This window comes from Hyperolius riggenbachi, chromosome 3 (assembly GCF_040937935.1).
Source record: "Hyperolius riggenbachi isolate aHypRig1 chromosome 3, aHypRig1.pri, whole genome shotgun sequence".
NCBI lineage: Eukaryota > Metazoa > Chordata > Amphibia > Anura > Hyperoliidae > Hyperolius > Hyperolius riggenbachi.
The window spans coordinates 188,515,623-188,539,675 of record NC_090648.1 but is presented as its reverse complement, the minus strand read 5'-3'; the positions used below and the strand labels follow the sequence as shown (position 1 = coordinate 188,539,675).

At 41.4% G+C, this 24,053-nt stretch overlaps 1 protein-coding gene across 4 annotated transcripts in view; it reads left to right on the top strand.

The window, feature by feature from the left end:
* The window catches only part of AP4E1 (adaptor related protein complex 4 subunit epsilon 1), a 112,147-nt gene extending 91,199 nt beyond the window's left edge, over positions 1-20,948 (top strand). For all 4 annotated transcript variants that reach the window (XM_068275445.1, XM_068275443.1, XM_068275442.1 and 1 more), the window contains 3 exons: positions 1,430-1,620; positions 4,763-4,920; positions 20,613-20,948. In XM_068275445.1, coding sequence (XP_068131546.1) covers positions 1,430-1,620; positions 4,763-4,920; positions 20,613-20,773 — 510 coding nt within the window. In that variant the 3' untranslated portion in view covers positions 20,774-20,948. The remainder of the gene's footprint in view (positions 1-1,429; positions 1,621-4,762; positions 4,921-20,612) is intronic.
* The last annotated feature ends 3,105 nt before the right edge of the window (positions 20,949-24,053 follow it).

Genomic DNA, 24,053 nt, shown 5'->3' with positions numbered 1-24,053 from the left:
AATAGCTGAGCCTGATCATGTCCACTCTACTGCGCATGCGCAAGTGGAGAGCTGCTGCCCCTGCCCAGGAGTGAAGATGGTAAATATTGATGTGTGCTGTTTGGGGATTGCCAGTGCTGGATCCCCTTAGGAGGACCGAGGAAGCCTCATTAGGATCCAGAGACTTCCCCCTCCTGAGGTAAGTACCTCCGGGGAACTTTTCTTTATTACAGGTTACTTTAAAGGGGCCCATACACTCAGCCGATTTTCTGGCCGACCGATCGATCCCGATCGATCGATCGTTTGCAAATCGGTTGGCCAATCGACCGACCGATGGCCGATTTCGATGGATTTCCATCGAACTGGCTGGGTAGAAAATTTAGGTCGATCTGATGAGATTGCTTATCAGTTTGCATTGGCCTTAATGGAAATCTGATGGCAAAAAAATGCCATCAGATCGAATTTCAATAGCTTTCAAACTGAAATCTATTGGAATTCTATCCTGGTAAAAAATGTTCTAAAAACGCATCAGATAGATCATCAGATGCATTTCTTATCTATCTGCTGCCAATCTGACGAGTGTATTGGCACCTTAAGGCTTAGGCCCAGTGCACACCGTAACTGCTAGCAGATCTGCAAAACGCTAGCGGTTTTGGAAGCAGATTTCAGAGCGATTATAGGCATGTTTAGAGCGGATTTCTAAACATGCCTAGCGGTTTTGACTGCGTTTTTGTGTAGCAGATTACACAAATTGTTAAAGTAAAAGCTGTACTCAACAGCTTCTGTAACAAAAACGCCTGGCAAACCGCTCTGCAGTAGTGTTTTTCAGAGCGGTTTGCGTTTTTTTCCTATACTTTACATTGAGGCAGAAACGCTTCTGCAAGCCGCAAACGTGCAGCAGGAGGCACGTTTGCGGTTTGCTACAATCCTCAAACCGCCGGTGTGCACCATCTCATTGAGATACATTAACCGAGCGGTTTGACAGGTGGATGCGGCCGGCAGATCGCATCAAAAACCGCTCGGTGTGCACTGGGCCTGAGGTAGAGTTAACACTTATCAGCGCAGAAACCACACGCATTTGTACGCAAGAAAAAGTTCAAGACACAATGCGCCTTCATTTGCATTTTTGTGCTTTTAGAGTAGCTAATGAAAGTCAATGAGAATTTGCATGCGGTGTATGAATTTATGCTGCAAGATGGACATTTTTCCGAGCTGGCGAAAATGCGAATGCTATTTCATAAACTTCAAACAGAAGTGCGACTTTCCTTGCATGTGCAGCAAACACGTTTTCGCAATTCGCACATGATTTTTGATAAGTGTGAACCCTGCCTATACTAAAACATAGCGTTTTTATTTCTGCTGTATACATACTTCAAGGATTAGTGAAAAACATTATTTCTGCTTGCTAATTTATTTTTCTTCTGAGAGCACACTCTTTTCTCTGTTTTAGGTCTCTAGGAGTCTTTGCTGTGAGTTCCCTCACCTACAGGGGCATGGAGTGCAGCAATGCTGGGGCAGCATACAGATGGCCGTACCATGCAATAAAGCCACTGTCACAGGCCGGGTCACTTGCCAGTTACATTCAGAGGTGCCTTCTCAATTTGACTTTTCTGTCGAGTTTGTCCTGCTAGATTTTATCAGGTAATGTGGACCTGCCTCCAGTGCTGTGCTACCGTATGTCCTCTATGTTTTCATTTTTGGGGGGCTTCAGTGAGTTTTTGTTAAAGTTTATTGGAATTTTGAGTTTACCTATAGCAAAAGTACTCCATTATGACTTAATACATTTTAGAAGGCTGCATGCTCCTAGCTGGTGTAGAAATGTCCCCCAGTACTACTCCCCGCAGTCTGCTCGAGTATCACTATCATGCCACTTTATTTTCATGTTTAAGGGCTCAGGCACTGATGCCTCCAGTAATATCACTGCTACAGCCTGAGCTTGGTGCAGTACAGGAATTTATGACCACTCAGGAGTTTGTAAGAGCAGAAAGTTTACCAGTGCAGTCAGAAAAGTTTTGATGCAGTCACTGTCTCTATACACAAGTTGGACTCTGAAAAAGGAGCGGTATCTCACAACACCTTGCTGTTCAGGAGGCAGCATTGTGATTAGTAGTCTTTCAAATAAATGTGCAGAACATCATTTGCTGCTGGTTAGACTTTCCATTGCAGACACTTGAGTTTGGTTGGGACTTCCTGTTTTCTGTAAAAACTTGTAGATGGCCAATTAACTTTTAAAGGGAAAAAATCCTTCCAAACTCCAGATGGCAGTTAGATAAAATCCCTGGATCAACACCACTGGGAATTACCTACTGTAGTAATTATAGCCATGGACGTTCTTCAATGCAAAGAAAGCAACCAAACCTATAACATTTGTCATAACTACTTCCTGTGATAAGATATTACACATTTGAACAACTCTAAGGCCCCTTTTACACTTAATCAGTTGCTCTGTTATAACTAAAAGAAAACTGATTTTCAAAGTAAGTCCCATGTTTTCCTATGGCACCTTTCACACTTAAAGAGAATCTGTATTCACAAAAGGAAGTATAAACAAACATCTCTGCCTGTTTGGGGTCATCTCCTAACCCCCTCTGTAATATTTTTGCTGCTCTCCGCTGCAATAAAGAGGGTGAAAAAACTGTTTTATAATCTGTTTTGTAAACAGAAAAGATGGCCACCAAAACAGGAAGTACATCAGCAGAACAGTGAACTCAGTTAATACACAGTAAGTACACAGAGAATTCAGTGAGTTACACATTGAATTCAGTCTCCAGAGGTTATGTGCAAGTTTTGAAAGAGCTCTGTGTCAATGAAGCATGACAAGCTGTGTCTTGGCTCTGCACTGGTGTCAGCCTGACAGACAGCTTCCTTCTCAGCCAGCTATTCTTTGTTCAGTTTATCAGTCTGTGTTTATCAGCCTCACAGATAGCAGACAAGCTGACAGTGAGAGCAGGGACAATGTCTGTGAGGAATAATCCTCACAGGAGCACTGGAGGGGCTTGGAAGGAGTTAACTTGTTCACATTACTGAAGAGTTGGCAGCCTTCCAGACACAGCCGACAAATCCGACAGGGGAAAGATAAGTTGATTTATTACATAGACCATGCAAGTAGAAAGTGCTGCAGTAAGCCAGAGCACAATGGAACAGCCTTAGGAACTTGTAGGATAGGAGAAATACTGCTAACATTTTTGTTACAGAGTCTCTTTAACGAGTTATAACTGAAATCTTCCCAATGCACTGCTATGGAAAAAACGCGCACTAACGCATACTAATGCACACTAACGCATACCAACTGATTAAGTGTAAATGGGCCCTTAGTGTAAAGAACCCCTTCCTAAAAAGATGGCAAAAACCTTTTTTTCCTCCATACACAGATTATGTCGTCTTGTCTTTTGTACAAGCCTAGGGACAAAACCCGTTGATACGGTTCCATGAGATGCAGTATTAATGATCTTTCCGTCATATGTTCACACCAAATTACCCGGGTAATCCCTGCACATATATGTTATCTTATGTAGAGGAAGAACTTAAAGAGAATCTGTACTCTAATATTCTTACAATAAAAAGCATACCATTCTATTCATTATTTTCTCCTGTGCCCCTCTGTGCTGTTTCTGCCACTCTCTGCTGCAATCCTGGCTTGTAGTTAACAGTTTTAGGCAGTGTTTACAAACAAACTAACCAGCTTCTAATAGGCTCAGCTAAGCATAGTGTGTGAGTCATTCAGAGTATGCAGGGGGCCTGCAGAGGGTGTGTATCGCTTCTACCAATCACAAGCAGCCCTGCACATTCCACACAATCAAGCTTTAGCCCGACAAACAGGACAGAGGAAAGATACATTGATTTATTACAGAGACAGTGCAGTTAGGAAAGACTGCAGTAAGCCAGAGCAGATTAGAACAGGCATAGGAACTTATAGGATAGAAGAACTAAGGCTGAAAAATTTGTTACAGAGTCTCTTTAATTAATAATCTATTGTATTAGTTGGTGCTTCTGGTTGTATCCAATGAGAAAACACTAGTTTCTTAGCAGTGGTACAATATATAAAGCAGAATCTTTGATAAGATTATCAGTTTCTACATGGACTAGTACAGCATTTTTGGGGGTTGATTGCCCAATAGGCTGCCTGTCACTTGACAGGAAACTTGACAGGCAGCCTATTGGGCCAATCAAAGTGTGGGAATAATGTCCTTTAAAGTGATTAGACCTGCAGGAGCTCAAGGTAGGACGAGTGGAGCTCTCGTCATTGCCAATTAGCAGGCATAAGTTCGTATTACTCGCTATGCTACTCTGATAAGGTGTGTTAACTCCGATAAGGCATGTTAATTGTTAACTCTGATAAGTCACACTATTTGTTTTAGTGAATCAAACCCTTAGTACCTAATGTAAAGGTAAACCCCAACAGCCGAGAGATCTCATTGTGTGCAGTTTGAATTGTGTATAATAAACACTGTGAGGGAATTTGAATTGTACCCATGAATGTCTTACTGGGATAAGTGCGTCCACACTACACATCGCATCAGCATTGCATCTCTCTCCTTGTTAACTAGTCCTCCAACCTCACTAGTCCAAAGTGCTCATTGTTTTGATATCATGCACTGAAATGCTCTTGGTAAGATATATGTGTGGGGAAATGTATGATTTCTAGTCCTCGTGTAGGTGGGAAATTCGCAAATTTAGTGTTCACCAATTGTTTACATACATTTTTACATTATTATATCCATGCCTTTCTATTACAATTAAGGTACTAATAGAATAGCATTACTGTCTTCTTTCTTTGTCTCAGACCAGTGATGATTTCCACTGAAGAGTTTGGTAAATTGTGGCCAACCTTGTCTAATGATGTAAAGGAATATGTTCAGACATCGAGTCCTCAGGAGTCTCTATCTGAATTGTTGGGTGCCTTACAGGGAAAACTAAATGTTCATGTTGTAGAAGTTATAGGTAAGTATAGTTTGACCTGTGACAGTTCTACTTACAGCCAAACTGCAGGCACAGATGTTTTCCTTTTTCTATGTAGGTATACAGACAGTGCAGAACTTTTTGATTTGTAAATAAACTTTCTGATTCGCTAATGTCAAATTAGTCTCTTCAGTGTACTTGGTCAGAAGCCCATTCCCTGGCCAGTTACTGCATCACAGACCTCTGACTTAACTAAACCTTCTTAAAGTGTAAAGAGCATGGTGGTCCTATTGAGCCATGCAACAGTACACATGCCCACATAACCAGCTGGGCTGCTTCCAGTCACCTGATCAAAGTTTGAAAATGCGCTTTCTAGCTGCAGAAGCCTTGCTTGGTACAAAAGGGTAGCATGCATTCTGTTACAAACATATTTGGAGCTCTGCATGGAATTGGTTTTTAGCGCTGTCAACTTCTGAATAAGAAACAAGCCTTCATGCATAAAACTACATACATTGTTACACAATACTGGAATGATAGTGAACTTGTTATAGGGACAAATGTTTATACCAGTTTAATGATAAGTAGTTTGAAATATAAAGAATAGCGAAAGGTCATCTGTTTCTTGTCCTACGGTATATTGTATTGAACTAGAGCCATAGGAATTATGGTTCTTTTTTATGGTGTTAACTGTTTATATTGGCCCCTCTTTTTTAAATGTTGGGATTTTTTTGTATTTTTTTATTATGACGTAACCTTTTGTTATACTTGAAATTTCACTACAGCAAAAAAAGTAAGCAGTTAAAATCTTACAGAACTGACAGGGTTTTCTTTGTTGTCAAAAGCATTTGCTGAATGGCAGTAGCTGGGGGCCAGTCTCCACTCATCCGTTTTGCTGTGTGTTTTCTGCACAGGAAAACTGCAATCAGTGTTAATCTATGTGCTAGCTCACACTTGGATGAAGAGAAACAATTTACAGCAACGCAAAACTGTCAGACAACTCATGCAGAAAACTGACGAGTGGAGAGAGGCCCTAAGTCTATTTGCCAAAATAGTGTGCGAGTAAGTAGGGAGGCTGGATGGTTTCTTACTATTTTGGCAGTTAGTCTGCAGTTCAGGAAATGCTGTTGAAAACAAAGAAAACCCAGAAAATCCCCCATGAGGAGATGGACTAGTCAAAAACCTGTCTGTTCTGTCAGATTTTAACACCTTCTTTTTTTGCTGTAGTGGTCCTTTAATAATTACAGCTACATATTCCCATTAAACTCCCACAGACCTGGATAATTAATTTAAATATATAATTATAATTAAATGTCTAATTAATTGAGAGGAGGGAATCTATTTATATCTATTTGTTAAATGGCATTACCAATGTCAATTCTAATCGAAAATCACGTATTATTCTACCAGCCAGATTCTTCCACTGGGCATGTGTTAAAGTGCACCAGAGACCATTACCAATAAAAGGTTTATACATATCTGGGGCTTCCTCCGGCCCCATCCGCATGGATCGCTCCCATGCCGCCATCCTCAGCCCCGTAACTTCAGCCTGTCGCGGCCAGTCTGTGTAAGAGAAATGTGCTCTCTACGTATCTCTCTGGCAGTCGCTGGATGGATACGTAGAGGGTGCACTTCTCTTCCCCAGACTGGCTGCGACTGGCTGAAGGTAAGGGACCCGGTACATGAGCAGGAGAAGGCTGAGGATGGCGGCATGGGAGCAATCTGTGCGGATGGGGCTGGAGGAAGCCCCAGATATGTATAAACCTTTTATTGTTAATGGTCTCTGGTTTCCTTTAAGAGTCCACTGCAGTGACTGTGCTTTCACCTGGTTAGGAATGTGATTACAGTAAAAAAAAATAAAGTTCCTCTTGAATGCAAATGTATGTGAATTTACAAGTTTTGTTTTGTAAGATTTTATTTGCTTCACATTTGGTTTGTTTCTTTTTCATAGTTTGCACTGTGTTCCTGTTAAAATGCTATCCTTGTAATATTTCGGATCTGTCAGTTATGTGTTTTTGTTTATAAACTTGCACACTATGTGGGTGGATTGTTTTCACATATGGCTTACTTATATAAAATGTCAGCAAAAATTGCTTCTATACACTTAGCAAAAACAGTCTGGGATTTACTGTTACAAGGCATATATTCTTTACCGTAACTGAAAATTACAGCCACAAAGACTCCAGTGATCTGATTTCTGTTTCAGCATCTCAGTGTGAATGTCTGAAATGCAGTATTTTCCAGAAGATCTGCTTGTGTGACAGAAATAGTAAGCATGATGGGTTCTTGTGTCACCGTAGCCGTGGTTACCCTTCTGCACCCGATAGTGTCAGTCAAGATATTCAGGGCTTTATATACTGAGGTAGAACATGAGTACCCCCGCACACCTGCACTTATTGGCCACAATTCACTAAGATCATGCTGGTGATGAATGACAAGCGCAAATCGCACTGAATTGCGAGATTTTGATTTCAAATCGCGGAGCCGAACGTGATCGTGGCTAGCGGTGCTACAAGCGCCGAGTGTGAACTAGCCCTCAAAGTGTTGTCTTATCACTCCAGTCCTTAAGTTATCACCTCTGTATTTATTTTCACATGCAGTAGATAGGAAGGGGAGGAGCACACACAGGCAAAATACAGCTCCACCACTCCTGCTGCTAGGATGATTACAGTTAGCCTGTGCAGTATAGCCAGGGAACAGCCAGGGAAGAAGAGAGAGAAGGTGTGTGTGTGTGTGTGTGTGTGTGTGTGTGTGTGTGTGTGTGTGTGTGTGTGTGTGTGTGTGTGTGTGTGTGTGTGTGTGTGTGTGTGTGTGTGTGTGTGTGTGTGTGTGTGTGTGTGTGTGTGTGTGTGTGTGTGTTATCCTATACAATAAAATGCAAGTGTCCCTGCGTCATCAACTGAATGGTTGTGTGTCCCTGGCTTTTTTGTACTGAGCATGTGCGCAGCCAGGGCAGTTAGGACACAGGGCCGGATCTGACAGTTTGCTGTGTGTGGTTCACAGAGTTTCCCATTGCATTGTGGGAAATAACAGCTTTTTCCAACTGCCAAGCAAGCAGCTCCCTGTGTGCATATACTTCAGACAGTGGTGGGGAACGAGCAAGCGGGACGCATATGTGCGCGCATTGCAGGGGGTAGCGGCTGTGACCTAGCCCTGTTTTTTAACGGGCGGGCCTTTTTACGAATATACATATATTTTGTGTGTGTGTATATTATAATTTATTTTTTTTTTTGTATATATGTATAGATAGACTTGGGCCCATAATTCCACTTTTCTCCTGTGGTTTCTCCTAGGAGATAATTTTTCATCTTCTATTTAAAATAACTATCCAGCACTTTTCAACTGAAAAAGTACTGAGCAGCCAACGGACTATCTTGAAACATATATGGGAGGATATTTCTAACTAGAGATATGCTATTTTGCCCATATGATCTTGGCTGGGGGGCGCAGCGTGAGGGGTGTAACGGGTGCGAGAGAGGGGAAGAGGGTGGGGAAGGGGTAGGGGTGGGTCTAGGCGTAGAGAAAGTCGGGGTGGGTTATGGATGCTATAAGTCTATTTGAGTGTGTGTGTAGCATGGGTGAAAGTCCGTGTTTTTTTTCAAATAACCCTCCAGGACAGGTGCTACATATGAGATATGGGCCCGCCCCCAACAGGAAACACATCAAACTAGCCCTCTCTAACTTCCACCTCTAGCCTCTACCTTCCAGTTCTTTGTGTTTCCTGTTCCGGGGAACACCTAGCTCTCTAGCTAGTGGAGTGGTCAGCAGCCAGGCAGTGCTGAGGCCATGGAGAACTAGTTTGGGTAGCCTTATCCTGGTGGGGTTCTGGAGGTTACCTTTTATCCACAGGCTGGTGGATTCCTTTGGAGAAAACCGTCAGGTGCAGCGGTATCCAGAGGAGCGGCATTGGAGGCAGCTAAGGCGGAGGCCATACGCGCGACGGAGGGGACAGTACCAAGCGGAGGCGTAATGGTGGTCTCTTGGAGGAAGCGTAGTGCGGGGCAGCAGGTCCAAGCGGAGGCTAGGGCATTGGCGCTCTCCGTACAGTACTTCCGCCCTGAGTATGACGTCACGTCCGGTGACGTCATTTCCAGTTCCGGTTCGAGCGCCTGTTTAGATGCCGCGGCGTTCAATCCTTCACACGCGTTGGAGATGGTGAAGGAGATGGACGCAAAGCAGAAGACGGCAGATCAGGTAAGTGGGGCAGTGTCGGAGGACAGTCGCCCGTCTGATCTGCGAAGGTCTGAAATCTGTTTTGGCCGCATACTGATCCATGAGGTCTGCTGAATGGTGGAGATGTAGTAATTCACTAATGCCGCAGTCTGATCAGTGAGGTCTGAATACATAATAGTGGCTACAGTCTAATGTTTTATGATGATTATTGACTTAGGCCACATGGTATCAACGAGGTCTGCATATCATATAGCATGATTATCTCGTTGTCTTGCGCTATAATTTATTATATATGGCATTCTGAGCAAAGTGATTTTATGGTGGATATAAAAGTTTGTCACTATTATTAACAGCAATTTTATGGGCGCAATTTCTTTAAGTAACAATTTTGTTTTACACAGGGTCTATATATTTTTGCATTGATACCTGTGGGAAAAAAAAAAATGTGTATAGTTTAATAGTATTTCACTAATAGGTGGAATCATACTATACCTAGTTTTCTTAAGATTACCAATACCTGCTTGCATATTAATTGGTATGAAAAGAGTATCATTATGACATATTGATTATGTTATTTGTATGTTTCTAGGGAGCTATGGAGTCTGATAGCTCTGATAGGCCCAGGAGTTGCATTTTGTGTAATAAACCCTTACAACTGCACTGGCCAAAAGCTTCCTGTCAGAAGTGTATATCAAGCATTATCAATGAGGATAATACTGCTTCATGTAAAGACTTCATGTTCACTATGCGTCAAGAGATGGTGGAGACCTTTAAGGCCTTCAGAGAAAGCCTGCCGACTACCTCAGCACAAGGGCAACAGTCGGCTCAGTCAGTCAAACCTAGAAAGGCTTTAGGAAAGTCACCTAGAATAATTTATTCTTCTGAAGAGGAGCAGGATAGTCACCAGGAAACTGGTGACCTGGACTCCAGGTCCTCAGAAGAACTGTCAGAACAGGAGGAAGCGGAAGACGCTTTTAAATCATCCAAATTTAAGTTTGCTTCTGAGGAAACAGAAGAGTTACTTAAGGCAATTTATTCAACTCTTGACATTCCACAAAAGAAGACATCTGAAAAGTCTTTACATGATAAGTTATACACGGGTATGGAACCCTCAGAGCAACTCTGTTTTCCATTTCATAGTGCAATGAAGAATCTGATTATGTTACAATGGAAGGACCCGGATAAAAGATTATTTATCTCAAGAGGTTTTAAAAGGCGGTTTCCTTTCGCAGAGGAGGACGCTAAATTATTGGAGTCATGCCCCAAACTTGATGCAGCCTTTAGCCAAGTAGATAAAGATAACGAGTTGGCTTTTGAGGATTTAGGTCGGCTTAAGGATCCGGGGGATAAAAAGATTGAGTTTTCTCTCAAAAAAGCATGGTCAGCTACTGCGACCAACTTTAAACCAGCCGCTGCAACTACCTGTGTATCTCGCACAATGTCAGTATGGTTGGAAAGAATAAAAAAAAAAAAAAAATTGATTGAGGATGCCCCTAAAAAAGATATTTTAGAAGCTGTTGAGGTAGTAGAGGGAGGTAATGACTACGTCATTGATGCAGCCTCAGAATCTCTAAGGATTACAGCTAAATCTACCGCACTGATAAATAGTGCTCGCAGAAATTTATGGATAAAAACATGGGATGGCAGTCAAGCATCAAAATCTAGAGCTTGTGCTCTTCCCTTTTCAGGTGATTTACTGTTCGGCCCACAGCTCCAGGAAGTGTTAGAGCGTACAGCTAGTAAAAAAGCAACTTTTCCGAAAAAGAGGAAGTTTGAAACAAAAAAGAAACCTTTTTTTCGGAAGAGGCAGACGCAGGGGAGAGAACAGCAGAAACGTAAACCCTGGACAGGTAATAGGGGATTCACCAAAAGAAGTCCGTTGTTTACATCAACGGAAAGAAAGAGTAAACCATGACGCCAACAAGGTGGGGGGAAGGTTAAAGAAGTTCCTATTAGGTTGGAAAGAAATTACAAGAAACAAATTCATTTTAGACCTAATAGAGAATGGATACAAGATTCAATTTTCAAGAAATCCTCCCAAACAATTTATAGTGACTTCACCCCCAAAAGTTCCAGAGGAAAAGGAGGCCATGCAAGAAATAGTAAAGGACATGCTCTCACGAGATGTAGTATGCAGAGTTCCACCTGCTCAGGAGAAACAGGGGTTTTATTCAAGAATATTCCTAGTAAAGAAACCCACGGGGAAATATCGGCTGATATTGAACCTCAAACCCCTGAATCCTTATATAAGGTACGAGAGATTTCGAATGGAAACAGTATTTACAATGCGAAACCTTCTGTCCCCAGATTGTTTTATGATCAATATAGATCTAACAGATGCTTATTGGCATATCCCAATAAGGAAAGAGTCTCAAGCTTTCCTTCGTTTCAGTGTAATGACAGTTTCAGGTCCAGAACATTTTTAATTCTGCTGTCTTCCGTTCGGAATCTCTTCAGCTCCCAGAATTTTCACAAAGGTGATGGCAGAGATTGTGGGAGCTCTACATCTGAAGGGAATTCTTATAATCCCTTATCTAGACGATTTATTGGTAGTAGCCGACAGTATACAGGATCTAGAGCAGCACAAGAATATGGTGATACAACTTTTAGAACAGACAGGGTGGTTAGTAAATTTTCAAAAATCATTCCTGGTTCCAACTCAAGAAATTCAATTTCTGGGATTCACGGTAAACTCGGTGGCCCAGAGATTGTTCCTTCCTGGGGACAAGACATTAAAGCTCCAGACAACGGTGCGGCAGTGTCAGAAGGAAGCAACTACGACAACCAGACAAGTCATGAGACTGTTGGGGTTTTTAACCTCCACAGCCCCGGCAGTATATTGGGCACTAAGACATATAAGACCACTACAGCTATGGCTTCTGCAGAATTGGAAGGGAGATCAGTCAGCCCTAGATCAGACCATATGCATACCAGAAAATATAAAGCAATCCTTGAATTGGTGGATTCAAGAGCCCAATCTAATACAGGGTCGCTTGTGGAGGTGTCCAGTAACAAAGGTCCTGACAACAGATGCCAGCCTCACAGGAAGGGGGGCTCACATAGAAGGCATTTATTTACAGGGGACTTGGCCAAGGGATGTGATAGTTCAGTCTTCAAACTATCGAGAATTACTGGCGGTAAAGGTAGCGTTAACTAAGGGGCCACCATATCCAGTTGTCATGTATCTGAACAAGCAGGGTGGAACAAGGTCAGAACGGCTGTTGAGACTAGTGCTGGAGATATTAGATTGGGGAGAGCAAAATCTTCAGTCAATTTCAGCAGTGCACCTCAAGGGATCCCTAAATACCATGGCGGATCTGTTGAGCAGAGAAAAGTTGTCCAATTCAGAACTAAGTTTAAATCCAAATATATTCAAGGAATTGACACAAAGATGGGGCCATCTGCAGATAGATCTGTTCGCCAATTGGGAGAACACGCACTGCAACCAATTTTTCTCATTAGACCCAAGAGGAGCTTTAGGGGTAGATGCGTTGGCACAGACATGGGACTTTCAGATCGCCTATGCATTCCCTCCAATCCCTCTATTATCAATAGTAATGCAGAAGCTGAGATCAACTGCAATGTATCTGATACTGATTGCACCCAATTGGCCAAAACGACTATGGTTCCCAATGTTAAAATCGATGTTAGTGGACAAACCGATCCAGTTGAGAGACAGGCACAACCTTCTCAGAAAAGAAGGCGAATGGATTCAGATTCCCAATCTTCAGCTGACAGCGTGGTTTCTGAGGGGCAAATCCTGAAAAGAAGGGGGCTATCGGACAGAGTGACAAAGACGATATTAAACAGTAGGAAGAGTGTTACAAGAGCAATCTACCTAAAATATTAGAAGACCTTTTGTAAATGGAAAAAGGAATCAGGCCTGAAATCAAATAGACTGGCTACAGTACTAGAATTCTTGCAAGATGGAATTGACAAGAAAATGGCATTGAGTACATTGAAAGTGCAGGTTGCAGCCCTTTCAGTTTTTCTTAATAGGCGTTTAGCCTTGGAACCCTTAGTTATCAGATTTTTGAAATCGATAGAACGGTCCCGGCCGGTAATGAAACGTTCATATCCAAGTTGGGATTTGACTTTAGTTTTAAACAGTTTGATGAGTGATGATTTTGAACCATTGAACGAAATACCATTACGATTCTTAACAATGAAGACCATTTTTTTAGTAGCTATTACCTCAGCAAGGAGGATAAGTGAGCTGGAAGCCCTAAGTTCGGTTGAACCATTTTGCTCCATTTTTCATGATAGAGTAGTCCTGAAGACGGCAAGTGAGTTCTTGCCAAAGGTCGCTACCCTATCCAATAGGATACAGGAAATTGTTTTGCCATCCTTTTGTAAAAATGCCACTGATCCTAGAGAGATTAGATGGCATAAGTTAGATGTCAGAAGATGTTTATTATTTTATTTGGATAGAGTAAAGGAATTTAGAAAATCTACAACATTATTTGTTAATTTTTCGGGTGCAACAAAAGGAAAGAGCATGTCTAAAGCCTCTATAGCAAGATGGATTAAAGCCTGCATTAATGAAGCATATAGACTTAAAGGAGTTCCCTGTCCAAAAGAAATAACAGCACACTCAACTAGGTCAGTTGCAACTTCCTGGGCTTACAGAGCTGGAGCTACGACAACCGACATCTGCAAAGCGGCAACCTGGAAGACGGCGAACACCTTCATTAGACACTACAGGCTGGATCTACTATCAGCGGAAGAACAAACTTTTGGAAGGAAAGTTCTTCAAGCTGTGATCCCTCCCTAAGGTTAGTGCTGCTTATTGCATATCATCTCATATGTAGCACCTGTCCTGGAGGGTTATTCGAAAAAACCAAAATTAGCTTACCTGGTAATGCTGTTTTTAATAACCCTCCAGGACAGGTGACCCACCCTAAAACTTATGTGCATACGAAAAACTATATGTTGTAAACAGGTATGATATAAAGTTAAGTTGTAAGCATGTATTTATGTAATATGTGAGGCATTCTATCGGAACAGTTAATTGGAACATACTGGCAGGTAGAGGCTAGAGGTGGAAGTTATAGAGGGCTAGTTTGATGTGTTTCCTGTTGGGGGCGGGTCCATATCTCATATGTAGCACCTGTCCTGGAGGGTTATTAAAAACAGCATTACCAGGTAAGCTAATTTTGGTTTTCGCTTATTGGTTTCTGCTTATTTGTTTCGACTTGGTTTTTATAGAGATTTAAAATTAAAGTGGATCCAAGATGAATTTTTGCATAATTGTGTTCCTTTCCTATAGTTTATAGGGCATTCCTCAAGCCAAATACTTTTTTTTTTTTAATACTCGAATTCCCTATAAACTAAATAAACCCCACCCACAGTTTTCAGAGAGCCTTGGCAGTAGCAAGGGCTCATGGGAGCTCAGTCTGTGCAGGAGGGAGGGGGAGGTATTACTAGCCAGAGATTTCAGAGGTGGAGGGGGGGGGGTTAGGTTTTTTTCAGTCTGAGTGCTGATGGTGCAGATAAGCCTGCCTCTGTGTTTTGTTTACAAACAACATGGCTGCTGTCATTGTATCACAGGAAGAAATATTCATATTCTATTAAAGTTGTTTGCAAACAGATTTGCTGTTTAAACCATCTAAACTGTACATAAGATATATAGACAAGTTACTTGTTATAGTTAGTTTTTCATCTCGGATCCGCTTTAAAAGCAAAGCAAACTATGATGCATATTCCTTCCCAACATTAGGAGGTTTCTGATGAAGCTTGTTCTATGGTTGGGATAAAGCGCTTAGGTGCGTCTGATTGTTTGCAAAAAGAAATTTAAAAAAAAAGTACTGAGAACTAAGTACAAGTAAAAAATTATTTTGAGCATTTCCTTGCTTGCTGCTGGCTTAACATGCATTTTATTGTCAAATTTAGAAATATCACCTTGGAGAAAACTCAGGTGAAAAAGTGAATTGCATATGGCCCCTGGTGTCTTGGTGTCTCTCCCTCTCTGTGGGCCTGCTGTGTATATTTTTTCTATACAGAGTCCCCTTCTGTATAAACTAGTAAAAGATAAAGCAGACAGCTCAGAATGCTTCACTTTACATTGCAGTCTATAGTAACACTCCACTTAATGACAGCTCAGGCCAGGTGATAACTCCTCACACACTTTACAGTTATCATTTGCATTCCTCTCTGTGAATGAACATCCTGCCTTTAACTTTACAATTCTGTTGTTGTTTTACGCAGGGAATACACTTAACAGTTTTCGTACGTGCTTTCTGCACAGAAAAACTGAGAACTCGTGTTAATCAATGGGCTAGTTCACACTTAACATGTTTTTCGCACGCAGAAAAAACTGACATTCTGCATCAAGATTCTGCACATTTTGTCAGTTTTCTGTATCAACTACATTAGCTACTGTGAAAAAATGCACGTTTTTCTGCAGAGACACACTTGGCGTGCGAAAAACGTACGCAGAAAAACACGCGCAGAAAACTGAAAGACAAGTGTGGTCCCTACCTAAAAAAGGATTGAAACCTTAAAGAAATCACTCCTTAACTTAAAGAACAAGCGACACCCATACTAACCTAGAAATAAAAAACACATATATAAGTAGATAAATACTACTTCTACTTACATAACAGATGTATTGTGCTATCCACGTAATGATTCCTGTGAATTTTATAAAGGAAAAGCAGAAAATCCTACTCTAGGCAGTGGCCATCTTGCCAAGCTAATGCTGACATCATATCCTCCCTGACTCTTGTTTCACCCCCTCCTTTCTCTTGCTCATTGTGTATTCATTAGCTGCCCTCCTCCCAGAGTCTTTTTTTTTTATTATTATTATTATTTACACATCCAATCACTGAGTCACCTCAGCCTTGCTTGTAAATGCTTGTAAACACAAGTTATCAGCTAGGCAGGGAAATAAATGGAAGAGGAGGAATATATTATAGATAAAAAGAACTCCCTGTATTCAACTGTTTGGCACTAGGGCCAGTGCTCCTAAAGTATGTGATAACTCCAAACCATAACAGCAGAATAAGTTTTTTTCAAGTTTTGAATGCAGGATTAGCATCTTTATCACTTAATACACTCAGACCAGTTGCTGTTGAAATTTGATTTTTATGGTGACAATACCGCTTTAAAGAGGAACCCCAGTGTAAATAATGTAATAAAAAAGTGCTTCATTTTTACAATAATTATGTATAAATGATTTAGTCAGTGTTTGCCCGTTGAAAAATCTTTCCTCTCCCCGATTTACATTCTGACATTTATCACATGGTGACATTTTTACTGCTGGCAGGTGATGTAGCTGCTGCTTGCTGTTTTGGCAGTTGGAAACAGCTGTAAACATCTATTTCCCACAATGCAACAAGGTTCACAGACATGAAACTGTCAGGAGTACCATGGTACTCAGTTTCTTGTGGGAGGGGTTTCACCACAATATCAGCCATACAGTGCCCCCTGATGATTAGTTTGTGAAAAGAAATAGATTTCTCATGTAAAAGGGGGTATCAGCTACTGCTTGGGATGAAGTTCAATTCTTGGTCACGGTTTCTCTTTAAGGACAGAAACCTTATTTTATGGTTTGCTTGAGGTAAGTTGCTTAGTAAATACTAAATGCTTTATCACCATGGACAGGAGATGAGCTTAGTGAATTGTGGCCATTATTTTTCTAATTTATATAGTTTGGATCCACCTTAGATCCTATCAGAATATAGTTGAATTGCTGCATTGTTACAGTAGGAACATTGAATATTTGTAATACAATACATATTCTCTGTGTGTGAATATTCCAGCTCACATATCAGGATAGGAGAATTTTCCCTCACTAAACATTAGACAACAAAGTTGTGTTCTGACTTGGTGCTTGCTCACTTTAGAATTTGTATTTGGGGCGGAAGAAAACATACTGAATTTGTGTCTGCTTTGGTGTACATTAGTATGTTGTTCTTAGTATGCTTGCATCCTAATGCTGTACCATTTGCATTAAATATACACAGTGTGCAGTAAAGCATGCGGTGACGCCAGGGGCGTAGCAATAGGGGGTGCAGAGGTTGCGACCGCATCGGGGCCCTTGGGCCAGAGGGGCCCCATAGGGCCCTCCCTAAACTCCAGTATTAGCTCTCTATTGGTCCTGTGTTCATAATAATCATTTCTATAGATACTTTGAATAGTGGTAATCATTAACAAACTGCTCCCCATCCCCTTCTTGCACCTGGCAGTTTTTGGTGCACCGTATCAATTGTTATGTATAGAGTGCTTGGGGTGCCCCAATGTAAAACTCGCATCGGGGCCCACAGCTCCTTAGCTACGCCACTGGGTGACGCTGCTTATTAAATGTATTGCATTGCTATGTTTTCTCAGGGACACTGGTTTATCAATCCTATTATGGAGAATTGTCAGAGACACTGCTTTTCTGAGCTAGGTACTATTATGAATTGTCCCATTTGTAAGGACAATTGTTGGGTTGGGGATGGGATTAACTGTTAGGCTCAGAGAGAATACACGGCTTACTTGGAGATGTGAGATGCAAGCATCTTTAGGTATGGTTACTACTAAGGTAGTGATGGTAACAGTGATATTTCCAGACTCTGTGCTGTGGTTGGAGATGGGTAACGACATTTGTATGGAAGAATGGACTAGTTCTGGTAATATTTCCCTGAGCCACCATTTGGTAAGCAGTATGTTGCTGGGATACTGTGATCCAAAGACAGGCAAATAAGGGTTAGAGTGGTACTTATGGGACACTAGATGTGGCAGCAGAGGTGTCTCTAGATAAATTGGGGAAGATTTGATTGCAGCAAATTTGGTGCAACAGTGAAGCAGTTGCTCATAGTAACCAGTCAGAAAGCTTGGTCTGGTCATCTCTACGTTTTCCCCAATTTTACTCCAATTCTTCTTCAGCTGGCTTTGTTACATTTTCCCCTCTGTGCTGTGGAGCCAGGGCTGTGATGTGACAAAGCACTGCAGAGTACTGTAATATTTTTTACAAACAGCACTTTTTTCTCAAGAACTTTGGGCAACTTTTGTTAAATAAGATCTAAACCTGGCTGTAATATGCATTTGGTCAAGCAAAGCAAAGTTAAAATACATTTATGAGATAAATAATGCTATCTGTAGTACTAATGGTAAATATAATTTTCCTATTTTCAGTTTCAGGGATTACATTTTTAGCCAGGTCAGTGTGAGTTAAGTTCTGGTTCATTCAGCTCTAACACAAAGAAATGTTAACCTATTGAATTTTTCATCACCGTACCACTATCTAAAGTGTTTTCACAGCCACATACATACCTTTTATTAATGTTCAGGAGAGCTGCTGCATTGGACTGCTAGTTTGACTGCTTCAGCTTCACATATAGAGCAAGGCCTTATTAACTCTTTGCAATGAAAAATAAATAAACTAGTTCTAAGTAGGATTGATATTCTATGTACAGTACATGTTTATTTCAGCATGGCACTATGGGTATGCTTTAAGGTGTTCTGATTTTCTTTCTTTGTGAACGGTTAGGGAGCCCTTAGGCCTATTTTACACTATACAGGTGGTCCCCGACTTATGAACGCCCGACTTACAAACAACCTGCCGATATGAACGGCATGGATTCAGTGTTTCCATGGGAACAATCAAAAAAAATTTTTCAAATAGCATCCGAGCAATGTTCACCTCCCATTCATTAGCCTATAACTTTATCACTACTTATCACAATGAACTAGTCTATATCTTTTTTCCGCCACCAATTAGGCTTTCTTTGGGGGGTACATTTTGCTAAGAGCTACCTTACTGTAAATGCATTATAACAGTAAGAATAAGAAAAAAACTGAAAAAATGTATTATTTCTCAGTTTTCGGCCATTATAGTTTTAAAATAATACATGCCTCCATAATTAAAACCCACGTATTGTATTTGCCCATTTGTCCCGGTTATTTCACTGTTTAAATTATGTCCCTATCACAATGTATGGCGACAATATTTTATTTGAAATTAAAAGAGCATTTTTTCCGTTTTGCATCCATCACTATTTACAAGCTTATAAAAAAGATATTTAAAAAGTTTAGATCCTTAGGTAAATATTTATCTGTTTTTTTTTATTTTATTGTAATGTTTTTTTTTTTTATTATTAAACATTTTATGTGGGTATTTTTGGGAGGGTGGGATGTAAATAGTATGTTTTGGGTAAATATATGTGTATTTTTATTTTTTTTACATTTAGATGTAGTTTTACTTTTTGGCCACACGATGGCAACCTTAAATTTGTTTAGATGTCGTCACTCTAAGCGTACAGTGTACAGTGAGGCAGAAAAAGCGAAGCTTCCGAGAGAAGCTGTCGCTTTTTCTGCGGGGGAGAGGAATCGGTGATCGGGCACCATGGCCCGATTCATGGATTCCTGGGCTAACAATCCGCAGCCGGGAGCGCGTGTGCATGCGCGCAGTCGGCCGCGGGAGCGCACATGGCCTCCTTGACGTAGTTCTACGTCAAGGAGGACAAAGTAGTTAAGAAAAATGGCTTTTAAACTTGTATAAGCAGGCACAGAAGGCAGAGGTGACACAGAGGGGGACACTGGAGGCACAGAGTAGGTACAGGGGACAGAGATAGCACATTGTTCCGACTTAAGAACAGATTCAGGTTAAGGACGAACCTACAGTATTTAGTTCATTCGTTAACTGAGGACTACCTGTACACCTGAAAAAAAAGATGCATTTTAACTTTCCACAGCAGCACATAATGAAAAGCTTTTAGTTGAAATGCGTACAGTAGGAACTGAGCCATAGGAAAACATGGGCATTTATTTCAAAATCATTTGTCCTTTCAGTTAACTGAGAGCAGCTCATTAAGTGTAAAAGGACCCTTAAGCCTTGTGTCCATATAGCGTGCTTTTATGGAAACGCGATTGCAGGGACAGCAGACAGTGCATAGACTGCACTGTCTGCTGTTTCCATTGATAGGCTGTAATTTACTTTTGAATCACAGCGCATGGTTGCCTGCATTTCAGCGCATTTGCGTCTGTGATCCCATTCAGTATAATGAATGGGAAATTCAAGCTCCGCCCCCAGGAGTGACGTGCAACGCAGAGCAGCTCCACTCTGCATTGCAGTGGAAAGTGCCCTAAGTGTCCCACTTTCATAAGGGCCTGAGCCCACTGACACCAGTTGTGTCCGTTTTTCAGTTACACATAAATGTTACAGATGCTGAAAAGCGGACAGAAGCGGATACAACTGCGTTAGTGAACTCAGGGCCTAATGGGCGATCCCATGCTTTGTCATCATGTGATTTCCCTAATAATGTAATTTAATGGAAATAGCAGCCCAAAAGTCATACGGTGGGCCTACTCCTTCCTCCTTCAGGAAAGTTCTCCCATTGGTCCGCTGTTGGCATCTCTAGTCTAGTGTCTAGTGACAGTTAGCCAATGGGAACAGCCTAGTGAAGGAGGAAGAGGCATGCACAGTTTATGATTGGCCTGAGACTTATTCCATTAACCGTTGTAAGTTGTAAGAGTGATTTACTGTACATGTTAGATAGTCTTTATGTGGTGAATTGCAATAAGCCATAACACTAGGTGGTGCTTTAACCTTTTCCATTTCTGTTTATTCATTTGTTAAGGTAATGAAGGGATAGTTGCATGCCAGCTGCTGCCTGCTGTACAGTCTCTGATGCATTGTCAGCTCCAGGAAGGAAAGCTGCTTCTATGGATAAGATCTGCATCCTCTACACTGTCACACTGCCTGCTATATGAATGCCAAAAAGCACTTGGGGAACACTGAGACTTGCAGTGCCTCTTCTTCCGGCTCTTGTGGTTTACATGTTTTTTTTTGTTAATACGTTGTGTACCAAAGCAATGCTGCTGATGGACTGCTTATGTATGGAGTATCTTCATGCTAAGGACACTGGAGAAAATGGGATTTTAATTATATTCTTATGAATTTCTTGTAGCAACAAGTTTTTTTGTTGTTGATACCCGTTATCTGTTTTGCAGTATGATGAATGTAAAACATTTTTTATAATTTTTTTTTTTTTTTTACATTTTTGACGTGAAAAATATTACACTCAGATGTCAAAGGTAATGAATAGGGGTGTGAAGTCCTTACTTAGGATATGGGACATGTCAGCAATACGGGGTGTACTGCATATTGTCAGATATGTTCAGTTGGTATTCTTGTTTTAATTAAAAGCTGAAAGGCTCTTCCCCTACATCAGTCATAAGAACCATCATCGCCGCCATCTTGAAAATACTAGTCGCCTGTCTGTAATGTTGACACTCTGGCTTAATGCAGATAAGGACAGTCTGAACACCTGATCTATATTTCTTTTCCGAGTCTCAGGAAGTATTATAGCCAGCTGATAAGCATTATGGTCAAGTGACAGACGCATTAAGATTGTCCGTGATCAAGCTCTGTCTTGATGGGTGTCCTTTTATCGCACTACAGCAAAAAACTGTAAAAATTTAAAATATGTGCAAACATATATACAAATAAAAAGTACTTTTTTCCAGAGTAAAATGAGCCATAAATTACTTTTCTCCTGTGTTGCTGTCACTTACAGTAGGTAGTAGAAATCTGACAGAAGTGACAGGTTTTGGACTAGTCCATCTCTTCATAGGGGATTCTCAGCAAGGCTTTTATTCTTTATAAAGATATTCCCTAAAAAGGATTTAAACCATGATGTTGGCCAGCTTCTCTGCTCACTACACAGTTTTTTGGCAGTTGGACAGAGCAACTGCCATTCACTGGCAGTGCTTTTGAAAATAAATATATCCCTGAGAATCCCCTATAAAGCGATGGGCTAGTCCAAAACCTGTCACTTCTGTCAGATTTCTACTGCCTACTGTAAGTGACAGCAACATAGGATAAAAGTAATTTATGGCTCATTTTACTCTGGAAAAAATGTACTTCTTATTGGTATATGTTTGCACATATTTTAAATTTTACAGTTTTTCGCTGTAGTGCCCCTTTAATCATGTGACCATGTGTGCATTGGGAGGAGGGACTGCACCAGGCATAACTGCTTGTTTTTTGCTTTGAATGTATGCAATATTTCCTCTCACAGGCCCAGAACTTTGTAAAGCACTATTCATTTTCCTAATGCTGCATCCAGTGACTGAAAGAGACTGGTTAATCTCTGTTCATATTATATATTTATTTTCTACGTTTTGTTTGCCTCCTTCCTGTGTTCTGCACCGCTCATCGATCCTTCCATTTAATGGCTTATCCGTTCCTTCTGATTCTTCCTATGGCTTTAAAGGAAACCTAAAGACTAAAAAAAAAAAAAAAGTTGAACTCACCTGGGGCTTCTACTGCCCCCCTGCAGCTGCACCATCACCGAACAATCGTCTGCCGCGGCTCAGTTTCGATTTCAGCAACTGGGCCAGTCAATGGCCACTGCGAGTAAATCACGTACTGAGCAGGATGTGTGTGTCCAGGGTTCGCGCATGTGCAGTGGCCATCAACTGGCCCAGTTGCTGAAATCGAAACTGAGTCACTTGGACTACCAGAGGAACGTTCCATGACGTCATGGGCACACAGCGGCTGCAGGGGGGGGGAGCCCCAGGTGAGTTGAACTGTGTGTTTTGGGGTGGGGGCTGGGTTTGGGGGGGGGGGTTGACTTTAGGTTTCCTTTAAAGAGTACATAAAGTAAAAAAAGACATGCCAGGCTCTGTCTTAAAGCGGATCCGAGATGAAAAACTAACTATAACAAGTAACTTGTCTATATATATCTTATCTACAGTTTAGATAGTTTACACAGCATATCTAGCTGCAAACAGCTTCAAAAGTTTATGGTCATTTATTCCTGTGATATAATAAGGGTAGCCATGTTCTGTTTGTCACATTGTCACAGGCTGAGGGCTGGAGATGCTATCAGCTTGCCTGTGTGAAAATTCAGTCCCCTCTCCTCCTCCCCTCTGCCTCTGAAATCAGTTGCTAGTAACCTCCTCCTGCCCAGACTGAGCTCCCATAAGCCCTTGCTACAGTGCCAAGGCACAAAAGGAGCTGTGGACGAAGCTTGTATAGTTTATAGGGAATTAGAGTATTAAAACAAAAAAAGTATTTGGCTTGAGAAATGCCCTATAAACTATGAAAGGAACATACAGTGGGTTGCAAAAGTATTCGGCCCCCTTGAAGTTTTCCACATTTTGTTACATAGCTGCCACAAACATGAATCAATTTTATTGGAATTCCGCATGAAAGACCAACACAAAGTGGTGTACATGTGAGAAGTGGAACGAAAATCATACATGATTTCAAACATTTTTTTACAAATAAATAACTGCAAAGTGGGGTGTGTGTAATTATTCGGGCTCTTTTGGTCTGAGTGCAGTCAGTTGCCCATAGACATTGCCTGATGAGTGCTAATGACTAAATCGAGTGCACCTGTGTGTAATCTAATGTCAGTACAAATACAGCTGCTCTGTGACAGCCTCAGAGGTTGTTGATCATTCAGAAATTAAAGGAGTATGGCACAACTGTAAACCTACCAAGACAAGGCCGTCCACAGGCCAAACAAGGAGAGCGCTGATCAGAAATGCAGTCAAGAGGCCCATGGTGACTCAGGATGAGCTATAGAGATCTACAGCTCAGGTGGGGGAATCTGTCCATAGGACAACTATTAGTTGTGCACTGCACAAAGTTGGCCTTTATGGAAGAGTGGCAAGAAGAAAGCCATTGTTAACAATAGCAGAAGAAGTCCCGTTTGCAGTTTGCCACAAGCCTTGTGGAGGACACAGCAAACATGTTGAAGAAGGTGCTCTGGTCAGATGAGACCAAAATGGAATGTTTTGGCCAAAATTCAAAACGCTATGTGTGACAGAAAATGAACACTGCACATCTCTCTGAACACACCATCCCCACTGTCAAATATGGTGGTGGCAGCATCATGCTCTGGGGGTGATTCTCTTCAGCAGGGACAGGGAAGCTGGTCAGAGTTGATAGGAAGATGGATGGAGCCATATACAGGGCAATCTTGGAAGAAAACCTCTTGGAGTCTGCAAAAGACTTGAGACTGGGGTGGAGGTTCACCTTCCAGCAGGACAACAACCTTAAACATAAA